At 36.7% G+C, this 24,941-nt stretch overlaps 1 protein-coding gene across 2 annotated transcripts in view; it reads left to right on the top strand.

Moving 5' to 3' along the window:
* The window catches only part of sgcd (sarcoglycan, delta (dystrophin-associated glycoprotein)), a 152,950-nt gene that overhangs the window by 118,631 nt on the left and 9,378 nt on the right, over positions 1-24,941 (top strand). For both annotated transcript variants that reach the window (XM_088012341.1, XM_088012340.1), the window contains exons 6-7: positions 14,311-14,383; positions 24,438-24,561. In XM_088012341.1, the coding sequence (XP_087868467.1) occupies positions 14,311-14,383; positions 24,438-24,561 (197 nt within the window). The remainder of the gene's footprint in view (positions 1-14,310; positions 14,384-24,437; positions 24,562-24,941) is intronic.

Below are 24,941 nucleotides of genomic sequence, written 5' to 3' on the forward strand. Positions count from 1 at the left end.
TAATTGTCTGTTGGCGCTGCAGGCGGCCCGTCACCCCTCTTGTTAAATCTGTCCCGTGGCTCGTTTTGTTCCGTTTGGCACCGACTCTCCTCCAGCTCACTTTGACCCGCTGTAATGAGACGGCACACAGCTAAATATATTTCCCGATAATGTGCAATCTCACTGTCCTGTTGCGAGGCTAACATCCTCCTCTCCCCCTTTCCTGACCCTGTCCAGGGTCCTCGTCTTCACCTTCTTCCTCCCTCGCTTTGGATCCTCTTTGGATTTATACGATGGGTTCATTAAGAGAAAATTAACTCAGAAAAGAAAAGCAGAATAGAAGGAGAAACAGCCAAATGCAGAAGAATAATAGTCAACATGTTCACATTAAATAGATAAAGGAGACATTAGATGAAACAGAAAAAACAGATAATAAGAGGGAAGAAGCTGAATGTGGATGATGGTTTTATTAAATTTTGGTGGACTGAAAATAAGTATGTAACTTCAATAAAAATATGCTTTCTACATATTTGTTAAAACTGCTACCATGTCATGACAGTTTGTTATGAAACAGATAATTTGTGAAATGATTGATCTCCTCCACTTCCTTCCTCAGCTGTTATTGCTGTCTGAAGAAATGCACCGCTTCCGACCAAAAACAACCAGAGCTAGGAGGAGGGTCTTAGTGCTGTCAATCAATCTCATGTGTCCGCTTTCATTGGTGGCCATGCTCAGCTTAGCAGAGAGGGAGGGATGAGCAGCGTCACACGAGTGGTGATTGACAGCGCTAAGACACTCCTTTGTTGATTAAAGAAGGCGGAGGAATTTGATCTTTTTCACAGATTGTCTGCCTCTTACTGTCAGGACATAGTGACAGTTTCAATAAATACGTACAGAAATATTTTTTATAAATGTTACATGCTGCAACTTTAACACCGTTCTTTATATTCAAGTGACATATTTTCATTTCACTGAATATTAGAATGTTCCTGAAAGGTCCTTGATGATGGTAACAAATATATTGTATAGATTTATTACACATAAAAATAATATGTTTCAAGTGTCTATTTCTGTTAATTTTATTATGGCTTAGAGAAAATGAAAATCTAAACTTACAAATAAATATAAACAACATAAAAATTCTTATGGCAGTATGGTGAACACATTCCTGAAATTTTAAAAAGAGTTTAAAAAGCAGGCAGTGAGGAAAACTAATGTGCAAAGATAGGTTGTATATTTTCATGTATTCTAATGCATTAATTTCATGAACACAATCATCATTTCTGTAAGTTATTGGTTTCATTTCTCCTGGCATGTCAGTGATTGCCAGCAGCCTTTCATCCTGTCGAACTGATAACTTAGGAGGATTTTCTGTTTGCGCTGACATGTTGTAAATGTGCAGACGCGGTCTTAATTAAACTCTTACAGATGAAGCTTTCAAGAAGCGTAACGGATCATGATCTACAGCAACATCATCTGTATAAATCACACAGATATGTAACGTGTGAAGCTGTGTGCGGTTTGTCTTCTGCGGTAAACACCTTTGATTATTTATTGTTTGTCCTTTTACACATGAATAACTTTGGATCGTTTATTTCAGTTTTCTAAGTCTGTCTGGAATGTGAATCACAGATTAGAGCATCAGTTTAATTAAGCAAAGTGCTCATTTATTAGATTGCACAGATGGAAGAAACTGATATTTTTTGGATTTTCTTGAGTTTGGGTTTAAATCTTTCAAAACTCAAATGAGTTGATGTCATTAATAAATGGGTCATAATTTAATCTGTTAGGAAAGTGTGATTTATATTACTGAACTGCACATAGTAACTGCCTTTACTCGTATTTTCAAATTTACTGATATTTATTTATGCTCTCATAGAATCAACAGTGGAGAGAATTGAAAAACTAACATTTCTGATATTGTCAGGGCATGTTTTTTTGTGTTTTTTTTTTTTTTACCATAAATAACTTAAATTTATTGTGACAATGAAACAAAGATAATCATAAGAAACAATACATTCAATCATACCAATACAATATGTATTTAATAAATCCAAAATAAGCTAAATTCAGTCAAGTGAATCTAGATCTAGTTCCCAGATCATTTTTATGGCTATTTAGAAATGTGGTCAACAGTAAAATCAGAGTTAGTGTTCCTGTCGGTGTATTTTTGTACCAGTACAGATTTATCAACTTGTGTTTCTAAATCCTGCTTTAAAATACTTTTCTTGTTGAACTTTATGATTCGGACAGTTTCTCTTTCTTTATAAAAAAAAATCCCAGACATTCAGCACAATACAACAAATTATATATATTCACACTTTACAAGCATCAACTCCCCATTTACCTCCCCAGACAGGTGAGCGATATCAGCGACTACAAGCAGAATTATCCCACCGAGTCCATCCTCATGAGCTGGATTTTCCTGTCCCATGCTTCCTAAACTTCTGATTGATTTCTGGACTGGATGATAGGAAGAAAGAGAGGTGTGGGGTAGAAGTAAGAAACATTCATATGGGGTAAAAAAAATTAAAAAATGATTGAACGAAACAAATTGAAATCTGAGGACTGCAGTCTAGACATCTGAATGTAAATGAGAAAATGATGTGGAAAGAGGCAAAAATGAATAAATAAAGATGGGGGCAGAGGAAAGAAAAGGGCAGATAAAAAATGACAGAGAAATAAAAACTGAAAACTGAAAAAAGATTGAAATGAGCTAATAATTGTAAAGACAAAAATGTTAACAAAAAGGGACATGCGGAGGCAGTCATAGTTTATAGGAGGAAAATTTCAAGTGTTTCAAATATTATAAGTTTTGTGGAGTTTAAGGATTTTGGCATACAGGCAAATATTGAAAATTATTTCAATACAGAAAAAAATGTATAGCTGAAATAAGTATGTGGAAGCCTGCACAAGGAAGGAAAGCATCAAAGGTTATTTCTAAAGAAACTGGGGAGTTAGAGTGTTGTATCCAGACATATTAACTGAAAGTTGAGTGGAAGGCAAAAGTGTAGTGGAAAAAAGGGCACAAGCAACAAGTATAACTGAAACCTTTTTATCTTTTTTATATTGGAGATTACTTTTTTATATTGGGTTGAATAACTTTTCTTGTCTGTAACAAATAAAATATTAATTTGAAAACTGCCTTTTGTATTTACTCAGGTTATTTTGTCAGATACTAAAATTTTAAATGTGATGAAAGTAGCAAAAACTGAATAAATATTTGTGTAGTATGTGTAAAACTCACATTTGTCAACGTATTCTTTGAGAATATTAATGTTTCTTTGGCTCAGAGGAGTGGCAAAGTTTACTTTTACCTCAGGCTGGGCCTGCATGCATGTACAAAATGCAAAGCAAAAGAATTTAATGGGAGCTATAAATAAATTTTGAACAAACACACACAGGAGGAGAAGAATTTACAGAAAAGGCACAAAAGACCAAAAGTAGACGCAAAATGTGACGATGGAAGACAACGACTAAGAAGGAAATGGAAAAAGAGTCCAAATAAATAAAAGAAGACTGAAAAAAGTAACAGTGATGAGATAAGATGTTGAAACAGGAGAACGTGAACTAAGGCAGTGTGAACATAAAGGGAGAAAAAAAAATCAAATGGAGGTACGTCATCAAATAAAGAACTGAGTATGAGAACGGATCAAACGCTGCTGAAGTAGGTCAGGAAGAACCAGACTGAACAAGAGTAAAGATAAAGAGCGAGGAAAGCAGACATGACTGAGGTCACATTTTTAGAAATAAAAACATTGTAATATTCTCGCTGCGGGTTGTTGAAATAAAACCCTGCGTAGGCTTTTATCGATTCCCCCCATGCAGTCTGTTTGTTCATGTTTACAAGACAAACAGGGACAGGGCAGGAGGCAAACTGAAGTGGTAAAGAGCGAGCGCGGCAGAGTGTAAATGTGAGGTGGGTCGGTATTGATCCGAGTCTGCCGCTCATACATCGACTGACCAGGAGATCAGGAGATGAGGGCTGATTACATGGCAGTTAACAAGTACATGAAAGGAAAGTCTGGTGAGACAGGTTCACGTCCCCATCCCCAAACCCACAAGACCTTTTAAGGAATATAACCTGATGAATATGATGCTGGATTTAGCACCATAGAGTTGAAAAGGTACAAGTCACAAAGATGGAGATCAGAAGAGATGCCTATACATTACACACACCCCATATAAGTGACTATTACTGTACATGACTATCACCTTGATCCAAATACATCCAACTCTGTTCTAATTAAAAGAAGGTTACTTTAGGAAATTCCATTGTATGTGTCCTTTTGGTGCTCCTTTGTTGTGCTTATTCAGTATAAGGAGAAGAGCTACTTATGATGGGATTCCTTCTCAGGAAACACCTTCAGTTAACTATATAATCTTTACCACTCAACAGCACAATTTCCCTGCAGAGAATAAGGTGTTGCCTTTTGCTCTTGATGCTAAAAGGTTCAGAAAAAGAAAAAAATGTAAAATTTCTATCTATTAGCCAGGGTTTCATTTTTAAATAGCGGTGTAGTGTGGTGAACAGTGTGTTTCAGAAAGGCCCAGTGTCTCCAAGCAGTTGGTCCCTAATATAAGTTTGTCAGATCTCTTACTGGGGCAGTTTTTGTTGCCTTTCAGCTGGACTTCAGTTTCTTCTTTGTCTAACAGGCACATCAAATACATATCAAAAACTGTTTCCGGGCATGTCATTTTTGAAGGTGTAACTAAAGGCATTGAGGACCGTACTGAGGTGACTTGTAGAGCACAAACTCAGAGGCAAACCCATGTAAATTGCTGATCTTCAAGATGATGTCCTCAACAGGAAAATCCAATGTTTTGCTCACTTTAGTCCCTCAGTTAGATGTTCAGGATTTCAGTACTATCACTGCACATTTCAAACACACAGACATAAAGATTTTTGGTTCATAATGACCTACAATCATCATTGGAGATTGATGTAACCAACCGCACAGCCACCAATGTCCGCATGCATCTTTCCTTACATTAGTTTGGACTCCCACCATTGTGTAGAGACGACTTTTACCAAGCGGTTTTGGGTTATACAGATCTGATGCCAAGTTGTTGGGGTTTGTCAAAGCGTCCTTAGAAAAAGAACAGCTTATTAAAAAATTAATACTGTTCTGTTAGTTTCTCTAGCGATACTGGCTGAGCCAGCATTGCAGCTGAATGGATTTACCTACTGAAGTGACTGTGTGTTATCTTTGAAGATAACTGTACACATTTTTTATACTCCTCGTCTAAGAATCCAAACATTCTTAATATCTTTTCAACCAGCCAAATTAATAGTTTGATGAAGACTTTCCGAAGGTTTTTCAAACTTTTTCTCTCCACTATTGCAGTGTTATGTCTTTTTATAAACTTGCTCAGGTGTATCAATACTTCTACAGTGGCATCATCAACAAAGGGAGCTCTGCAGCTTTTTTAGTTGATAAGATTGTTGGATCAGTTGGTGGTGCATCCTTTCACAGACCGTTTAGGCAACTCTTTTCTTTTAATCTTGCGTTTCAAAAGCAACAAAGATAACAGTGGCCTGTAAATAAACCATGTGGCGCAGAATGTGTTAGAGCTGCCTAACATTAGTTTTATCACAGAAAAAAACTATTAAAAAATAAAACCCATAAAAATAGTGGTTAATTGAGACTCATCAGTATTTAAATGGGACTATACAGTGCCTATAAAAAGCATTGACTCACTTGGATGTTTTTGCTTTTAGAAATATATCTTACTTTATTAACTCAGATTTAAAACAAATGTCCACCGTGAGGTATTAGCTTTTATTTATAACACTCTGCTGGCCAGCTTACAGCCCACCAGTAACTTTAAAGTACAGTTACCTTAATAAAAGTGATGAGTGATGCTATTTTTGTTTTGGCCAGTTTGTTTTACCACTGTATGTGCTGCATAATGTCTGCTGGAAAACACAAGTGTTTGCAGAAATACTAACATGTACAAAGTGCAAGTCTAAATGTTGAGTTGAGGGCCGCGGCCACCGGTATCTTATTTGGATTAAAGGTGACAGAGACACTAAAACAGCTCATTCTGAAAAGAGCTCAAAATATTCAAATCTGAGCAACTGACATTTCATTATGTGAGAATAATTTTGTGCAGAAAATGTAATGAGCATGCATATCCATACACCTATCCTAACCTGTTCAAGAAAACATAATAGTTGCCCCATAATGATGTTAAAATGTTTCTTTTTTTCCTCTCAAACCCAAAATTGCAGGATGTTTTGCCACATGCTGCTGAAAAAAATGAGAAGATGGTTTCAGTAAGGCCATTTTTCACAATATTTTGAGGGATAGACTCAGATCATAATTGCTTGGTCAGATAATTTATCCGTTTTCAGCTGGATAAAAACACATGCTGGTCCTTGGCTAACACACAGCTAATGATGACTGGGCCTTGATGTTCCCCACAGCAAGATTTGGTTTGAAAAATATCTCATTTCTCCTACAGACTTCAGTGTCATGACTTGTTACATAAAAAAGGTATCATAATCCTGTGAAATAAGTGGCTCTGCCTCCTGGAACTGTTAGCTATAGCCGCTTGTTGTTTGCCTGTATTATTCAACTCGGAATGACAGCTTGTCACTTGGTGCTGGCTAGGTTGGATGATGGAGTTGTGTATCACTGCTGAAACTCAGAGGATTGATATAAAGTCACTTGCTTTTGTCCTGATCGCTGTCAAGCTTCATGCTTTGTCAGCATCCCGAGGCAATATGAAAAGAGAGAGCAGGAGCAGAGGAGGGATACGATGACCACGGGTAAATTATTCATATTTACCTGCAATGTGGGAGATGCTGCCACTAGATACATGCAGCATGAGAAAGATTCCACTCAAACTGCCTTGCTCATTTTTTCTCATCTTTGAACTCTCTTTTTACTTTCAGTAATCTGCTTTTTGCACACTGTTTGGCAACCAAAGCTTACTGTTGAGGTGGAGAATTGCCCCTTTTTATAAAAGCTGCTGATTTCCTTACAGCCTTCTGTTGAGAAGAGAAAAAGGGCAAAGTGTCTCAGTAGGGAGCAATGGCTATTTATTAGAAATGGCTGCTAGCTACACCTCCAGTCTGACTGAAATACTAAAAGAGGAGAATATTATAGACTCTGCAGCAGAGAATGAGCATGGGAAATGATGGAAAGTGAGAGGAGGGTAATAGGGAGCAGAGGGAAAAAATATTAAATGGGTGAATATTAAACCTTCTGGACCTGCAGGGTTATGGGACGCAGGACTCTTTGTCTTCAGAAAGTTATAAACTCACCTCAAGGACTTTGCAGTTTTGTTGTGATAACTGGTCTCCAGAGTGGGCAGTTCAGCTCTTTTGTTCTTGGTTGTATTTTCCTCTTAGTTATCCAGGTTTTCAGGATATATTGTGTAATCTGCAGCACTGTTTCCTGCAGATTAATTCTCTAATTTATTTTTCGTAGTTATCCATTGTTGTTGGCATCAAATCTCTGTTATTACTGCATTAGTCCAGATTCCCACTGAGCCCAAATAAGTTTGACCATCAGATCTGTGATTTATTGGAAAAACTGTACAATCCTTTTGCTTATTTCTTATCCCTCTAAAAGCCATTTTTAAATTATCTATTGGCTCGCTGTTTTCTTTTGCCTCAAATTCCCATTTGCCTTTAGCTAATTTCTACCCTAGCCTTCACATCTCCATTAGCCTTTAACTCTACCATTTGCTTTTAGCTCAATTCTTCATTAGCCTCAAGCTCAACTCCCCTTTAACCATTAGCCTAGCTTTCCAAAAGCTCTCTGTTGGCTGTATTGTCACCTCTTCATTATGTCAAATATTCAGAAGTCAATGTCTTTACTCTCTGTTGGCTGATAGTTCAACTCTCTGCTACCCTTTTGGTCAAATCTCCATTCACCTTTAACTGAAGTCTCTGTTAGCCTTTAGCTCAAGTCTATGCTAGCCTTTAGCTTAACTCTCCATTAGCCTTTAACTCAACTACCATTTCTTTTATCTCAATGCTTCATTAGCCATGAGCTCAACTCCATTTAACCATTAGCCTAGCTCTCCAAAAACTAAACTCTGTGTTGGCTATATTCTCACCTCTTAATTATTGATAATATTCATATGCATGCCCTCTGTTGGCAGATTGTTCAACTCTCTTCTAGTTTGTAGCTCAAATCTGCATTACCCTTTGCTCAATTTCTGGTAGCCTTTAGCACAAGTCTTCATTAGCCCTTAGATCATGTCACCATTAGCCTTTAGTTCAACTTTCCATTGTCTAAAAACCTTATTTTGTACAGCTCTTATTTGCCTGTTAGCTTAGCTGCTTTTAGATTATATCTCAGCTGGCTTTGTTCAATATTTCAATTGCTACGTTAAGGTCCTTAACTCTTCATAAAATGTTAGCTCAAGTACCATTATCTCAGTTCCTTGAGTAGCTCATCTTACAGAATTAAATCTAAATGATCCAAATAAAACCTAAACAATGTTAGACATCAGACCAGACATATATCTTGCATACTTGAATGAACTTTAATTTACATAATATAAAATACATATTAAAATAATATAACATTCTGATATCACTTTAAACTAATCTAATTTGACATAATTCATCTCAAGTCAACAAGAATACAAGTCAATACAACTGGATTATTTCATTTATTTATTATTATTTAATTTTAATAAACTATTTATTGAAGACTTGACTTTTGCTTTTTGTTTTCAGGACTCTAAACTGAATCTTTCCTCCATGCCTTCTCAGGCCCTTTCAGGGAAATCGAGACAGTTACAAGTTTCAGCAGAGATGGTTGAGACAGATTGAGGGAAATTGGGTACACCATGACAGAAAATTACCCTTCATCCCCAAATCAGTGCGGAACACAGTGATCATCACAAATCGTTTTTTATCTAGCAGCGTGGAGAGTCGAATTTCCTCTGACAAGGAATAGAGTGGGTTTCACGCCGCCAAACGTCTAGTCAGCGGTCATAATTTCATGGTTGGAAACCTGAAGCTGCACAGATTTGCTGAGCTCCCAGCAGAGAAGTGGTAGTGGAGTGTGGACTTTCTTTGAAAGGTTACTGGTCCCTGACATGATAATCAGTCAGGGGGTTTTGTACCTCTGGGGATTAGTGGACATTGAATTCCTGATGGTTAATAGGAGGGCTTTCCTTGTTCCTCAAATCATCTTCTTGCATCTGTGTTGTTTACTGCAAGCTTCCAACTACAAAACTCTCTTTGACTGCTAATGATAACCCTGCTGCCACATGCAGAGCACACATTAAAATTCAGAAATGATCAATCAGTTTTTGTGTTTATATCGACAATATGCATTAAAATCCAGGACAGCACTGTAGTACAGTGTATAAACATGAACCCAAGCTGGCCTAAATTCGAGCAACATTGAGTTTTATCATCTTTAGGGTTTTGGGGGTAGAGGGTGGGGTTTTTTTTACTTCCTAAAATAAAAAAGCCTTTTTTTTATTTGAAAGGGATATTAATAAAATCTGGTAAACAATTTTTAGATGATATTTTGCTTCTATTTAATTTTTCACTTCACTTTTTTATGTTGAAATTTTGTGCTTTTCTAGATCAACTCCTATTTTAGCCTATTTGGAAATATTAGTACTGTATTGATGGACGGACTGACCGACAAAATTGTTGATGTTCTTTTTGATTGATAAACAGTCTGCACTCAGATCTGTTGTTTTTCATTTTCCTCTTTCATCCAACTGGATGTTTTTGTTACATTCACTCAGTCTCCCTTCAGCTGCTGACTTCCTCAGGGATGCATTATTCATTTTACTCTATATTCTTCCCTCTGAGCATCAGAGTCTAGAATTGATTTAGTGACCAGTGAAACATGGTGACCAATTTGATCTGCCTACTCTACACAGGAGATAAAGCCTTTCAGAAGTGTGACCTGCAGTTTGAATTGTGGAGAAAAAAGGAGTGCCTTGTGTCAGAAGACCTGAGGTTTTGGGGAAATGTAGTAAAATGTGAAAAGAGCGAAACTACAGCAGGAAGCTGAACAGGCTTACCTAATTTAATGTGGTGTTAAATCTGAATGGGTGGAAAGTCTCCTCAAGTTCTCAGTATTTGTACTCCATCAGTTTCAGCTCCAAAAGACACTGTAGGCTCTGCAACAGCAGTTAGTGTCAAACTGATCTACAACGTCTGCTTAGACGCCATTCTTCTTCAGTCAACAGTTCACTGTTATGATTCAATGCATAATTGGCTTTCTACCAACACCATTTATTTTTATTTCTTCTTCTTGGCACGTTTCGTTTTGGCTTTTGACTCGAACCAGGATGGAAGACAAGTGTTTTGTTATTAATTATTACAGCTGGCAAACACAGCTGGTACAAGCTGCCATTACCTTTAATCCACATTAAATTGGCTTCTTAAAATGAAAATATATCCAAGTATGTGTGTTTTTTTTTCACAGTCTGTGAGAATGGGAGGGGGAATGTTCATATAACAATGGTAAAATGTCAGAATTATGTGATTGTGCGCTCATGAATGCCAGCAGATAAACAAAGGCTTTTGGTATTCAGTCAGTGTCGCTCATGCATGTCTACCGCCTCAACCAATCACCGAGATTATTCCTGCACGGAGTTTCTTTTGTGGCGTGTATGTCTCTGTATTTCATCACCTCTGAGATACTTCAAGCCTCAGCTGATGATATCTGGTCCTGCTCGGAGTACTACCTCATAAACACCTCGACACGGACATGGATTCACATGGACACACAGCTGCTCTGGCGCTCGCATTAATCTTTAACGGCATCGTTTATTTTCTCATCCTGACCCTCCGCCCCAAACGCTCCACCAACATGTCAGAGCTGTGACGTATTGCTGCTTCCTGCTCACTATTCATGTGCACCGTGTGATCCAGATGATCAGATAAATCACACTTTATTCACCGGAGGTGCACATGAATGAAACTGTCTTGTTCCCCTGCCTTTGAATGCTTCTCCACCAGGCAGCGGAGCTGAAAATATCTGCATTTTCACCGGTGGAGGAGTCTGATTATGGACAAATTTTAAGTTGAGCTGAACATCTGGGTTCTCACTTTCATAAACTGATCTGGCCTTAAAGCTGCGAGAATTAAGTTTTATATAAAATAAAAAATAAGTGTTTTTACATAGTTGTTAGAGCTATCATCATGTCATAACAGTGTAATATGAGACAGATAATCTGTGAAAAGTTTGATCTCCTCCACCTTCTCCCTGAGTTCATGTTGCCATGTAAAGAAATGCACCACTCTTGACCAAAAACAACCAATTAGAGCCAGGAGGAGGGTCTTAGCACTGTCAATCATCTCAAGAACATGCTGCTAATTAACCTGTAAAGGGACTGCAGATATGAATTAGCTTATGCTATAATCTGATGCACCACATCAAATGGTGACATTATGTCTGAGCTGTACATTCTTCTTTTCTAAATAAAGTTTTTTTTTTTCTTAAATGTGTTAATGGCAGAGAAACAAATGTTAGCTCCTAAGAACAGTTGTAAACGGCATCATGGGGAAGCGGGGTGTCGGAAAGGGTAGGAAATTCTTAAAGAGACAGAGACCCAATTTCAAGGCAGAGTCAAATTTCTTTTAAGTTATGTCTTTTGTGCACAAAATGCCAAACAAGTGGTCAGTAGTTAAGGGACTGTTAATTAAAAATATCAAATATAATTGATTTTTGTCATTTAAAAAAATGCAGATCTAAATCAAGTTTGTTGCTGTATGACCACCACAGTAAAAGCCCACGCTTATTGTTTTAGGATTCTAGAATATACCACCAATAAAAATATGATCTATGCATACAAACATCACAGAGTGTTATTTCCCTCTTAATCTATTTCTGAGTGAGCAAGCAGCAGATAATTTAAATGTTACCTCAGTTTGTCAAAAGCTTCTCTGAAATGTCACTTTTTAAACATTGATTGAAAAGACCTGACACTTAGTGGTTGCCTTTTTTCACACTATATGGTTAATTATAGTACTGTAAAATACATATTAACCAGCCATACCTTGTTCTATCTGATTTACATTTTGTACTGACGAGGCATTTTTCAAAAATTAGCTCAATCTATTTAAAAGAGGAACAGAAGTGCCTCCACCTGTAGGGGTGATTAAGGAGAGAGTTATCTATTCCACACGGCGGAGCGAGAACATGAATTTGCATAGAGATGTTTTATATTTCCCTGTTTTTGATAGGTTTATCTGCGTTATGAAGAGTTCGCCCCGAAGGAGAGAGACTGTAAATATTCCCGGTGTTCAGAGAAAGTCAACCATTAAACACCTGTTTAATTAAAGAATAGCAAAATATGTCAGACTTGTTCTGCCAGAAGCGCTTCAGTCCAGGTGTTGTCAGTATAAAATAAGTTTTTATGTATTTTGCTTGCAGCAAAGGAGTGAATTTTCCAAAAATAAAGCATGTGGTTATGTTCTTTAAATTTCCAAAATAAAATTTGCTCTCTGTGGCACCTTCATCTACCCCCTGAGAGGAATGTTTGACTAATCCTACTTGCTCTACAGTAAGCTAATATGTAATACTTTATTTCACCATTAAAGTAGTCAGATTTGTTTGAAGGTAAATGTGTAAATGATTATTGATCCAAAACTTTAAAATAGTTTTGCATATTTGTCTTTTTAAGTCCATTTTTATGTAAAAGTGAACTATTATGTTTCCTTGAACAGGGTAGAATTGGTCTATGGTCTTGTCAAAACATGTTGGACCTCCACTTCAGTTGCCAGGTAACAGGACTGGGCTTTGAAGATTTGTGACATTACATTTGAAAGGTTTTTGAAATGACTCGTTTTCCTGACACCACAAAATTTATTCATTTATTGCCAAAAAGTTTGCTGGTTGTTTTAAGTGCTTGTTCAGTTTTTAGAAGCAGTTGAAACCCAAATGGAAGAATAAAAGAGAATGAACAATTAAGGAAGTCCGTGGCTTCATTTGACAGAAAAAACATTTTTGTCACCCTCCTTTAAGCAAAAATGAAGAGGTCGGGAAAATGACATGTTGTAATCTGCGAATTGAGGAAACGTAACAAAAATTACTGTTTAACACATTTGAGAGTTTGGTTCTCCATCGTGCTTACTGTTGAAGACTTGAATGTGTCATTGAGCAATGGCTGTTTGGACTCCCAGCAGCTGCTCAAAATGCTTTGAATTGCATTTAGTCATGGCTATTGATCTGCACCTGATGCTTAGTTGATTTGATGTGACTGAACGGTTGGGTTTACCCCAAGCGGCGCCTGCACTGGCACTACGGTCAATCAGAGCCTCGGGGTGAAGGGCCAGCCAATTACCTTCTGTGTGTGTTTTGTTTTTCTTCAGTGCTGTTATATTGTGCCTCTTTGCAATCAAGCAAAACAAGAGAGGAGTAATAGTTGAAGTTAGACTCAGTTTGCAGAGCTCTAGAGTTGAAAGTCACCACTGGAGTTCAATGTCACTGACGGTAAAATTATTTTTTTTATTTTACTGTCCATGTCCTAAATGCACAACAATGTTTTAAATAATCCTCAAATTCTCAGTTTTATGATGAAAAATGTCCAATAATTAAAAGGGTAATCTGTCAAAATTACAACTATTAGTTGCGGATAAGCATAAATGTAGGAAAGACTGGTAAGGTGAAAGCAATGGCTGAAAAAAATATTGTTTCCAGTTTGTTGATGGGACAAGTGAGTTTGAACAAATATCTTAGCCTACTTGGAATAAGACAAAACTAACTCATGTAACTTTTTCAGCTACACGTACTAACTTGTTTTAAGTCAGTAATCCTTAAATATTAATAAAAACTATTATTTCCAATAGACTTAACTACTAATTAAGACATTTCTGACATAAAACAAGCTCTTATATTTTGCGGAAAAGTTTTCTTGTATGTTAGTTCTGTCTTACTTAGTGTGTACTGAGATATTTGGACTAAAAACTAAACCAAAAATGCTTCATTAGATTTTGTTTTTTGCAGTGTAGTGATTACTCGTATAAAAAAATGACATATTCTGCAGCTTTAAATAAATAGATCCTCAGTGTTTTTATGATATATTTGATTCCTTGCTTTGCTGGTAGTCATCTTACTGACTACCAGCAAGTAAAACGCTGCAATAAGAGAAGCCTTGTAGACCAACTTTCTTTCAAAATGTTGCTGTTTTCTTTAAAATGTTAACCCTCATATTATCCAGAAAGAGCATTCTCCCTTCTTGTTGTGAGGCAAGCCGAGGGCCGCTGTGCACTCCGACTAGAGCCATATAGATTGGCAGAGTCTCACAGATTATGTCCATTGATTGGACAGAAGGGGTTTGTGGTTTCAATTGATGCAGCTTTGTGTCTGACTTTCTGTTCTGTGATTTCAGGGGCCGAAGGAGCAGTGTTCAGCAAATCTGTGGAGACGCCGCATGTCAGGGCCGAGCCGTTCAAAGAGCTACGGTGAGTCGGGGCTCTGCTCAAAGACCGGATTCATGGAAAGGAGCCTTTTATTGACATTCTTTTACACCAATTAACATAAAACAATTCTAAACAAATAATTAAAGGTTATAAAGATACAATACAGATAAAAAATTAAAAAAAAACACTGAATACATTACCAAGGCTGTTTATTAGAAAACTACACTGCAAAAGTATTTTTGTCTAGTGTCTAGTGCAAATATTTTATTACATGTAAAATAAGACAAAATTTACTTTTTTAACAAAAGAAAGGAGATTCTTTAAGTCAATCATTCTTGAATATAGATTTTTTTTCCATGTACAATAACAACATCTTTCTTGTTTTAATTGACAAAAATCTGCCAGTGGCGTACTGCTTGTATCTATTGACTTAAAACGAGTAGATTTATCTTGCTGAACAGCTACTTTAAGTTATTTTGTCTTAATTAAAGTAGACTAAAATATTTGTATGAGAAACTAGATTAAAAAATTATTGGTTTTTGATTATTTTTTATTACTTTTGAAAACTTTTGAAAACTTTCTGATCTTCAAAATTCAAATAAAAATTCAGCTCAGAAAATTTCCAAGTTTTTTTTTTTTTTAAGTGTGTGAAATCAACAATTTTTCTCACAAATTGTTTACGAGAAATTTTAAGCTTTATCTAAAACTTTCTGAGTTTATTGATGGAAATTTACTCAATTTTTTCTATCTGACTCTAACATGCTGTTGTGGAACTCTTCAAAAACGACTGAAAACCATCCTGTTCCCTTCGTCTATGAAGGGCTACAGGACTATTACAAGATGCTTGAACACTGCAGCATTATTTCACACTGAATGGAGTAGTGATTAGCTACTTTATTCATTTTCTGTTATAATGAACTCAATATTTCTTTTCTGGGCTATTGAACCAATCTATAAGAGGAAAACACAATTAATAGACATTAAGTTAGTCTTTCATGGGGTCAGTACTTTCTTTTGAGGGGCCAGTTATTCAGTAGTTATAGCTTCAGACTTGTATCCAGTGAGACCATGAAAACAACCAACAATAAAGCATATTACACCACATTTAAAAAGAATGAATTGTTGATGTTTTCTGATGTTGATGTTTTCTTATTGATGTAAAACAGGCACAAAGCAGCTTAAAATATGCTTACATGATGTTGATTCCTGCAGTGTGTATTTCAAGAAATGAAAACTTAGCTGCTGAGCCTCATTTGTCACTCCAGATTGACCATTACAGGAGAGGATATTGCTTTCAAACAGTAAAAATAGTTTGACAGCAGTAACGACACAGGCAGAAAAGAATGGTGTTGTAAAATTACAAGACTGATTGCTGTTGTTTTCAAGATGCTTTTTTACCGTGGAGTTGTTTTTTTGTTTTTTTTTGTTTTTTCTTTGCCTTGGTTCAGTTATAAATTATTTTTTTTGCAAGCCGTTTTCTTTATGACTTATATCAAACACACAGCCAATTAAATCATCACCTTAGTTGGCTGCTTAATATTTTATTCCCATCAGTTTGATGTGATATTTGAGCCAAAACTGTTTATAAGCTTAATCTTGTTGGCAATAAGTCCCACATAGACATAAATAACTTAACAGCAATAACTCACAAATGTTTTTGGTTCATAAACCATTCACATTTCACTCAGCTGCAGATTTTCACACCTTCCAGTTAACTGAAATGTCTAACCTGAGAAGAAGGCAGAATAAGCGAATCAGTGAAGTGTGTAAAAACAGCTTTTTGTCATGGGTGGTTAACACTCTGTAACGATCCCAGTTTGTTGGAGCCAGAGTTGTGTTGTGTATCTGTGAGATCAATGGGTTCATCTTTGAAAACAGATGTTTTATCCTTGTGCGTTTTCTCTTCCCTCTTTATCAAGAGCCTGTTGTTTCTAAATCAAAACTTAAACCCTTATCACCGAGATGCAAAAGTGGATAAGATACAAGCAGTGACTAAAAAGACACAGAAAATAGCTACAGCGGAGAAAAAAAGGTAGACCAGACCAAAACATTATGTCATCATTGTTTTTAACTCGATACAGAGCTCACTGAGAACTTAGCTGTAGTTATCACCTGAAACAACATCAAGCTGATTGTAAACATCACTGATATTGGAGAAACATTCACAGAAGTCCAAATCCAGCTGTCTGCAGCATTCAACCATTCCAAATTGTTTCACAGGATATGAGGTTCTTAAAGCAAAACAAACCTGTTTTTATTTGTAGAAACAGCATCATCAGAGACAACAGATCTTACATACTGAAAGAAACAAATCCATGAACACCATTAAAAATGGATCCAGTGTCTCAGGATAAACCAAATCTGTTTACACTGGTAGAAACAAAATAATTACTGAATAGGATAAATCCTGGTTTTTAGGAGCTGGTAAACAGAAAACTGTAGTGATCAGATTGGCCTGGTTTATGTTTGCCCTCAATGAGGGTGTTTTTCTCTTTTTGTAGCTGCCTGGTCACACCTTCATGTTTCTGCTTTGAGCGAACAATGTCCAACCTAACACCTGCTCCTAAGTTGATGTTGCAGTCATGCTTTTCACAATGTGAATCCACTACTTTTTCTCGGGGCAAATTATTGCTTCCTATAACAGCAATCAAAAGATTTTTGGTGAAATTAGTTTTGAGGGTGGAAAAGCTTTTGCACAGGTGCAGTTCCAAATAATCTTCGGCTTGCTGTGCGGTTTTTTTCCATCGCTTCTTTCCCCCTACAGCGCAGGTTTTATGAGCGAGTGTGAGGTGTGGACGTCTCTCTAATGTAAATGTCTTGTTTATCATCTTTCTCTCGGCTGTGCTGTCAGTTGTGATGACAGTCAATCAGGGCAACAGAAACCCAGAGGAAAAAAAGAGAGAAAGGGATCTGATGGATGTTCGGGTGGAGAGAATAAGAAAACATCGAAGGAAGGGTGTAGTGAAGCGGTGGGACTTTAAAGAGAAGTGTGTCTAAGTAGTTACATCCTTCATATTTGTGTTGTTGTATGTCAATTATGACACAATTATAGTTTTCTTAGACGATTACAATAAAAAGTCTAAAATATTGTTTCTTCCTGATCATATAAAAATGAGAAAATATTTATTTCACATTCACTCTGTTGAAAGGCTGTTCAAGTCCTTTAACACCAGCCCCGTTTAACCCAACTCTAGATCATTTATCTAGAAAGTCTGGTTGGTTTGAGGACGGGTGGATGGGTGAATGCGTAATTGAACTCTAAAGCGGACTATAAAAGTAAACTCTAGTCTGCCTAAAAACCCAGGTCTCAGTTCAGTTGAAGTGAACTCTAGTTTTGGATGCATATGTGAATGCCAAGCAGAATGCAGTAACCTGTAGAAACAAATTTAATCAGAAACCAATCTGCTTTCATCTGTAGAAACAGTCGTCAGCGGAGATGATGGATCTTACAAACTGATAGAAACAAATCCATGAACAGCATTAAAACAGATCTGGTGTGGCAGGATAAACCAAATCTTTTTTCACTGGTAGAAACAAAACAATTACTGAATCAGATCAATCCTACCCAGACTGTAGTGCAGGGCGATCTATGTAATTACAACCAAAACTAGTGCAAGGGTCTAGATCTAGTGGGAGAAATGGCTCATGGTCTTATACCAATGACAAAAGAGAAATCCTACAACTCCTAAAATCTGACACCACCCCATTTTTATTTACATTTTGTGATAAAGGAAGTGTCTTCTTCAGATGTTGTTGTGTTTCCTTCAGTGGTTCTTTGTGCACTGCCACCACAGGTAAGGAGGAGAACAAAAAGGTTTTGGTTTGTTTGAAGCAGTGCAGTAAGACAAAGAATCATACCAGCTCCTAATTGCTGTATAGAAGCTGGCATGATGCAAAAAAGTTTCATTTTCAGTTTTGCAAAATACACAAATTTCAATATGGTTAGAAAAATCACCTCATCCTAGTGCTTTTATCGAAAGTGTCTTTGAAATTGGTCTGGTTCCATTCAGCAAAATTATTTTCATAATTCCAATTTGTGCAATTTTATGGTCAGTGGAAATGCAGCTACTGACACAAAGTGGATAGCAATATGATTAAATTAAGCAAAAAAACACATCTTTGCTGTTTCCTTATAAAGATATGGAACATTATATAAAACCTGTGCTTAATTCAGAAAGTTCTTTCTGTATATGTGATACTCGGCATTCCACCACCGTGGAAATCTGAATTGCTATATTACTTCATTGTAGCCATGCTGTAAAGCTTTTATTGTTTGTATTGTAAAGCAAAACAAAATAGAAATGATCACTGCGCTGCTGGTTTTTAATCAAAAACGTATTGGAGCATCGTTTTTGTCATGTGTTTTTATTGTCAGCGTGTGTTGGCCCTTAGGGTTCACAGACAAAGCATTTCAGTGACAAACATAACAACAATTCAGTGATGAGGTGATCGATGAGGTGATCGTCATCAATCACTGCTGCTTCCCTTTGTGGGATCATTTCAAACACGTAATGCCTGAAGAAAGTTTAATTGATAAAGTTCAGATAATTTGTGAACACTCCAAAGCACCCGTCACATCATCGTCTATATAATTTGACAGTTGGCATCCATGCGATTGTGTTTTTCTTCCTTCTTTGTCCACAGTTTGTACATCTTTGGCACCAGACAGCCAGTTGAAGATGAAAAATGGCCAATTATGTCAAGAAAGACGTGAAAGCTCATTGGAGTGTAGCTAAAATCTAATCTTTCTCAAATCTCTGCAAATCCATAGCAGGTAGCAATCAAGCATCCAAATCCTATTTGAGGATATCATAACACCAGACATTTGCACATAAAAACACACGTCCCACCCAGAGCTGACACTTCTGTTATTGAAACCGTGGCCATCATATCCATCTGCGCTGTAATGTCTTGTCAACAGGATGTGTCCTTGCGTCAGTCAGTCGTCTTTGGGAAAGTGAAACTCCAGCGTGGCTGAATTCGATAATGCAGCTTGATTTATCTCCATACTAACTCTGAGCACAGATAAAAAGAATATATATGAAGCCATAATGTGAACTGGAAGACAAACATGCACCGGAAAGTCTTTTTTTTTTCTTTCTTTCTTTCGCTTGAGCTGAGACTTGAGGTTATTTTCCTCCTTAAGAAGAGCGTAAAGGACAAAAAAAGTTTTAACTTTCAGAATCTTTTTAAAACTGTTGTTAATCCGACAGTATCTCAGTCTAGAGAGTTTTCTTCTCTCAGCGACTAGAGCCTTTTTTTGCTCCTTAATATATCAGACTCAGATAAAGGCCTCCCTGTTGGATAAATCAATTAAAGAAATGAAGCTGAGTCAAATACAAGAGGGAAAACAGTTTAGCAGCACTTTCTTGAGTTACTTTATTTCTGGCAAATATTACCTCCATTATAGCTTGACTTTCTCTTCAAAATCTGTTAAAAATCTTTAACTTCTGTATTTTTCCAGACTCAAATAAGCAAAGATCTCAGTCCATTCCTGTTCAGCTTTCCAAAATATATCGCGTTATCATTGGTGAAATCTCAGAAACTGAGTAAACTGTTGTGACAGCTCTTGAAGTTTTCTGGACGGTCGATAGGTCATAAATACATCAGGGATATTTTTCACGGCCTGTTAAAAGTTAGAACTTTGAGGTGACTTTCACCCCTGGAAACGCAGCGTTCCATGTTTATTGTTCTCCACTGCACCTCAACAGGAGGAGACAGAGCATTTCGCATTTTTGACAAACAATGACGCCTGGCTGCTGCATCACAAATCACAGATTAAATAAATGTTGCTTTTCAGCCAGTTTTCTTCACTTTTTCCCACTTTTTGTCTCTTTCCCTCATTGTCATCCACACTCTATTTCTTGCATTAAATACCTTCACCACATTATTCCTAACTCTATTAGGAAATAGACTTTAGCTTAATTTCTTTTAGGTTGAGGCATTGCTTGTTGTTTTCCCCTCTGTTTTTGGAAGCTGTGCAGCTGGAGGGAGTTTTGCTCTTACTGTTTGATCAACAGACATTTGTTATGATGCGTAGCCATGGCAACAAGGCATTGTATAACTGGGAAGAACTGGTTAGCATCTCCAAAGCCCACATAACACCTAAACTACGACCCCAAACCTCAAAGGAGTTGAAAAAGGAGGCTTCATAGATGCAAAGATCACATCCCCAACTCCAACACCCCTGCCCGGTTTTCTAATCTGGGCAGCGATACAAGTTCAGCATCTTTTTAATGATTGCATTTTATTTCAATGTAAAACTAAAATAGATGAAAATATAGCGTGTTTGTTGTTTTTTTTCACTTTGGATGGCGTTTGTTTTACTTTCAAATGTTTCAAAATCAAGAACTGAACTGAAAATACTCAAATATTTTCAGTCAAAGCAGTCAAGCATCTAAAATTAATCCAGTTTCAGCAATAAATCAGTTATTTTTAAGGATTGCACAACCAGTTTATTTTGAAGTTATTTGAAAATTACATTTTTCATTTACTCAAGTTATATTTTTGCTTGTATAATGTGTTTGGTGATCAAAAATGGATTAGGAGAAACAAACAAAAACCAAAAACCTGGAAATAATTGCATTTTCAGTGAAATGCAATTAAACTTTTTCAATAGAGTGACATGTAAATCCTTTCAGAACTGCTGGGTTCCTGCAGTGCAGGTAATGGGTGCAGATCAAGGAGAAAGGAGTCACATTTAGCAAAAGGCAGGGAGCATTAAAGCTGCATGTTTCACATGCTGCACATCTACGGTATCTGCAGCATTAAAAACCTTTCGCCGTTATCTGAAGACGAACAATATGAGGAAGAAGCGCAGAAAGTTATTAACCTTTGATCCTGGTTGTAGATACGAAGCCGTGCCTGGGAAGAGGACGGGAAAAACTGATATAAAGGAGGAATAAAGCGGAGAAGAAAACAGGTCAGAGAGGAAGATGAAACTATATTGATCGCTGAGAGGAAATGAGCTTGTGCCAGTCGTAAAAGTAACACAGATGACATCATGGAAATAAACTATAAACCTACACCAGGTAGAACAGACTGGAAACATAGAATAAAAACAGGTAGACGAGAGATTGAAGCTTGTTTTTTGTTTGATATAAAAAACAGACTAAAGAAAATGGAGGAGAAACAAAAACAAAGAAAAAGAGACAAGCATCAAATTCATGTGGGTCGTGAAGAGGAAATGAATGAGAGAGAATTCACATCCGGACTCCCAGAGGAGGAACCTTAAAGAACGAGGGGAGATGAGAGCGTGGAGGCCTTTTCTTCAGCAGGCGCTTCTCTGAATGTTAACAGCAAATCTGCTTTGTTTGCTTTCAAACATTTCCGTATAGACAACAAAGAAAGCGACTGACTGATGAGGAGGAACAAACTTGTAGAGCAGCAAAGTGTATTGACATAGTTGCTACATGATCACCAGATGTCTTAGATTAAATGATGAATGACATGCTAAATAGAATGTGCATATATAGTGCAGTTATGGACATAAATGTTTTATTCACCTGTTGACACACATCATCAGCTGATCCAAAGAAAATTTGCCTTAAGAAGTTAAACTCAACACATTGACGTGTTTTTACATAATTTTCTGCATGATCTTCTGAAAAATTCAAAAAATACTTTGTCAGTAGAAAACACACTTTTGCTAACCAGCTAATGTACTAAAAGCAGAGCTAACTTTTCATTTAGCACTTCTGGATAAATTCTAAAGTGATAATTTACTTGATTGTTTTGTAAACTTTCAGTTGGATAGAGTTTATTTGAAGTTTTGGCTATCAACTTTTAAGAATTCTTCAAGTAGTCAGCCTGTTGTATTCATGCTCTTATTTTGAAGTAGGGGAAGACTGATTACCCAGCATTATCTCATCTTCTCCACCCATGATGTGGTGCAGCAGATTATGTTTATTCTGTACCCAAATGCTGTAAATAGTATAAAATCTACTGATGTCCTGCGTGCTTTCTGACCAAAGCCCTATCATGTTTAATTAGCCAAATTAGCAACCGAGTTAGCGATACGTAACAACAATAAAACTGAAACAATGTGTGAAATGTTTGTTGTAAAGAATCACTTCCTGAATCTCAACTATACAGGTAGGTGTGCATTAACAATTTTGACATGTAGAGGACGATATAGCATATTGCGTCATTGACATATGGTAGAAATTGACTTGGTTGAACTTATTGCTTTAGCATTAGCATTCTGCTAAATACCACTTTGGTATAGAGCATTAAATTAATGTTTATGTTTGGGCTTTAGAAGTAGTGCAACTAATATTTTATTTTCCAATGTCCACCTTCTTTCTGTCTTCTTTTTGAGGCACCAACTCAGTCATTTAAAGTTTTGTCAAGATCTGGAGTTTTATGGGGCAAGAAAGTCCAGCAGTAAACCCTGAAATATAAGAATCAGTTAGCTTGATGAGTGATTTAAATTTGTAATTCAGTACACGTATGTCCATATTTATAAAGTATCATTATTTTAAAAAGTAATGTTTTAAGCCAATTCAGCACTGCTTTTTTTGTATTGGATCAGTGTTGACTCTAAACCTCAGATATCAGTATTGGTAGTGAAAAATATGGATCGGTGCATCCCTAGCTTTCAGCAGAGCTAAGCTCCAAATTATTTGTAGAAAATCCACCTATTCACTGATTTACATATAAATTATATTTCAATAGATATCTAGAAGAAATTGCAGCCTTTGAAGTTGAATTACCTAGCTACAATGCTATTGGCTGGCATTTTCAAAGCACTCAATCCAATATTGCAATTTATTTTCTTTGGAGCTGATTGGCTGAACCCACAAGAAGATATGGAAAAATGTAGATAATAGTTTCTGTGATAGTATGGATTTGACTGTGCATATTACATACTAAAGTATATTTTCTGTTTGAAGTGTTAAAATCGGCTGTTAAAAGTGGGAATCTCACTTTTAACTGCCTATTAAAAACATTTGTATCCACAAATTTTAGCTATTCACGGGTTGCTGTGGTTCCTAACCGCCACAACTGGGGCCCATGGTAGTTTAAAGCAGTTTGTCCCGAGAAATACCAGATCACTAAACTCTTAAAAAAAAAAAAAAACATTTCACTTCAATATAAACTCCTAAGCTTGAACACTAAAACATCTCTGTTGGATAACATGTTTTAATTCATTAATGTATCAAGAACTCTTGTTATAAAGTGTTAAGGGCTTCTTAAACCTCTTTGTTGGGAGAGAGCAAGAGGTTAATAAGAGAAGATTATAGATTTAATTTGGACCTTCACCCACTGGTTTTTTGGCTGCCACTCCTCTCATACTTTCTTTTGTTCTACTCAAACAGGGCAGTTTTAATAAGACCTGAATCCATAAATCATCCTGGGTTTGAAGCCTGAAAGAGAGTCCAACTCTTAATGTAAATTACAGCAAAAAAAAAAAAAAAAACTTCAGGGAGCCAACAGTCATTTTACAGTCAGTATTATCAACTGGAGTGGCAGGATTATGATTATCATCATGGTTAATAACCAGCGAAGTGGAGCTGCTATGCAGACGTGTCAACTTACCTTTCATTGTTCATTAGTGGAGCAGTCAAACCTCAGACTTTATTGCCTGGTGAGTGAGTCAGGTTGGCCTCTTTCACTTTCATGACGTTTGCTTTGACATTGATCTTTGCATTTCTCTAACTGTCCAAGTTTTCATTACAGGAAACTAAGACCTTAGTGCCTGTCTGTCTCTTTTGATGCAGCTTAACAGAGTTTATTTGTAGTAATGTGACCAATATTTTTAATTGTTTGTTGTTGAACTAATGCAACCATGTATATTCAAAGACGTCAAAGAATCTCCTGTTCACAGCCATGTTGGAATCCCAGTGAATGGTGTTAAATCTATAACTTGCTAAGCAACAGCTAAAAATAGTGGTGGTGCATAAACAAGTTTATCTTGTTTATATTTGCTAGACAATCAGTAACAATATATGTTACGATAGACACATGATCAATATCAATATATAATATATCTTTCCTAGGTCTATCACCATGGTAAACTCTCTTTGAATGCATGAATTTTGAAGAGATGAGGTTGAACCTGTCCAGAGGTTCTAACGGAGCGGTGTTGTTGCAGGTTGGAGTCTCCCACCCGCTCTTTACTGATGGAGGCCCCGAAAGGAATCCAGATCCTGGCCGAGGCCGGAGACATCCAGGCCATCTGCAGGAACGAGCTGCGGCTGGAGTCCAAAGACGGAGAGGTGGGTCAGCTTCCAAATGGACTTTAAGGTTGCTTGGATCCTAAACTCATTAACTGAATAAAAAGACGTCAAGAATGATGAATAGAAATGGGATTCTCAGCACATCTTCTTATTCTGCTTCCTCTGTTTGTTTACATTCTGAGTCATTCAGGATATGATATTAGAAATGCTTCCTAGAAGACAACTGGACTTCATGTTTTGTCTCTTCAAGAGTCCTTCAGTTTTGAACATCAGATAAGATGAACCTTACTGATCCCAGAATTGGGAAATTATTGGGCAGCAGTAGCCTGACACACAGACAGAATGCTAAACATAAAGATAAAATACAAAATAAAATACTGACATCATACATAAATAAATCAAATTGGACATCAGTATGT

This window comes from Poecilia mexicana, unplaced genomic scaffold, assembly GCF_051168715.1.
Source record: "Poecilia mexicana isolate PSO_F unplaced genomic scaffold, ASM5116871v1 scaffold_14, whole genome shotgun sequence".
Taxonomy (NCBI): domain Eukaryota; kingdom Metazoa; phylum Chordata; class Actinopteri; order Cyprinodontiformes; family Poeciliidae; genus Poecilia; species Poecilia mexicana.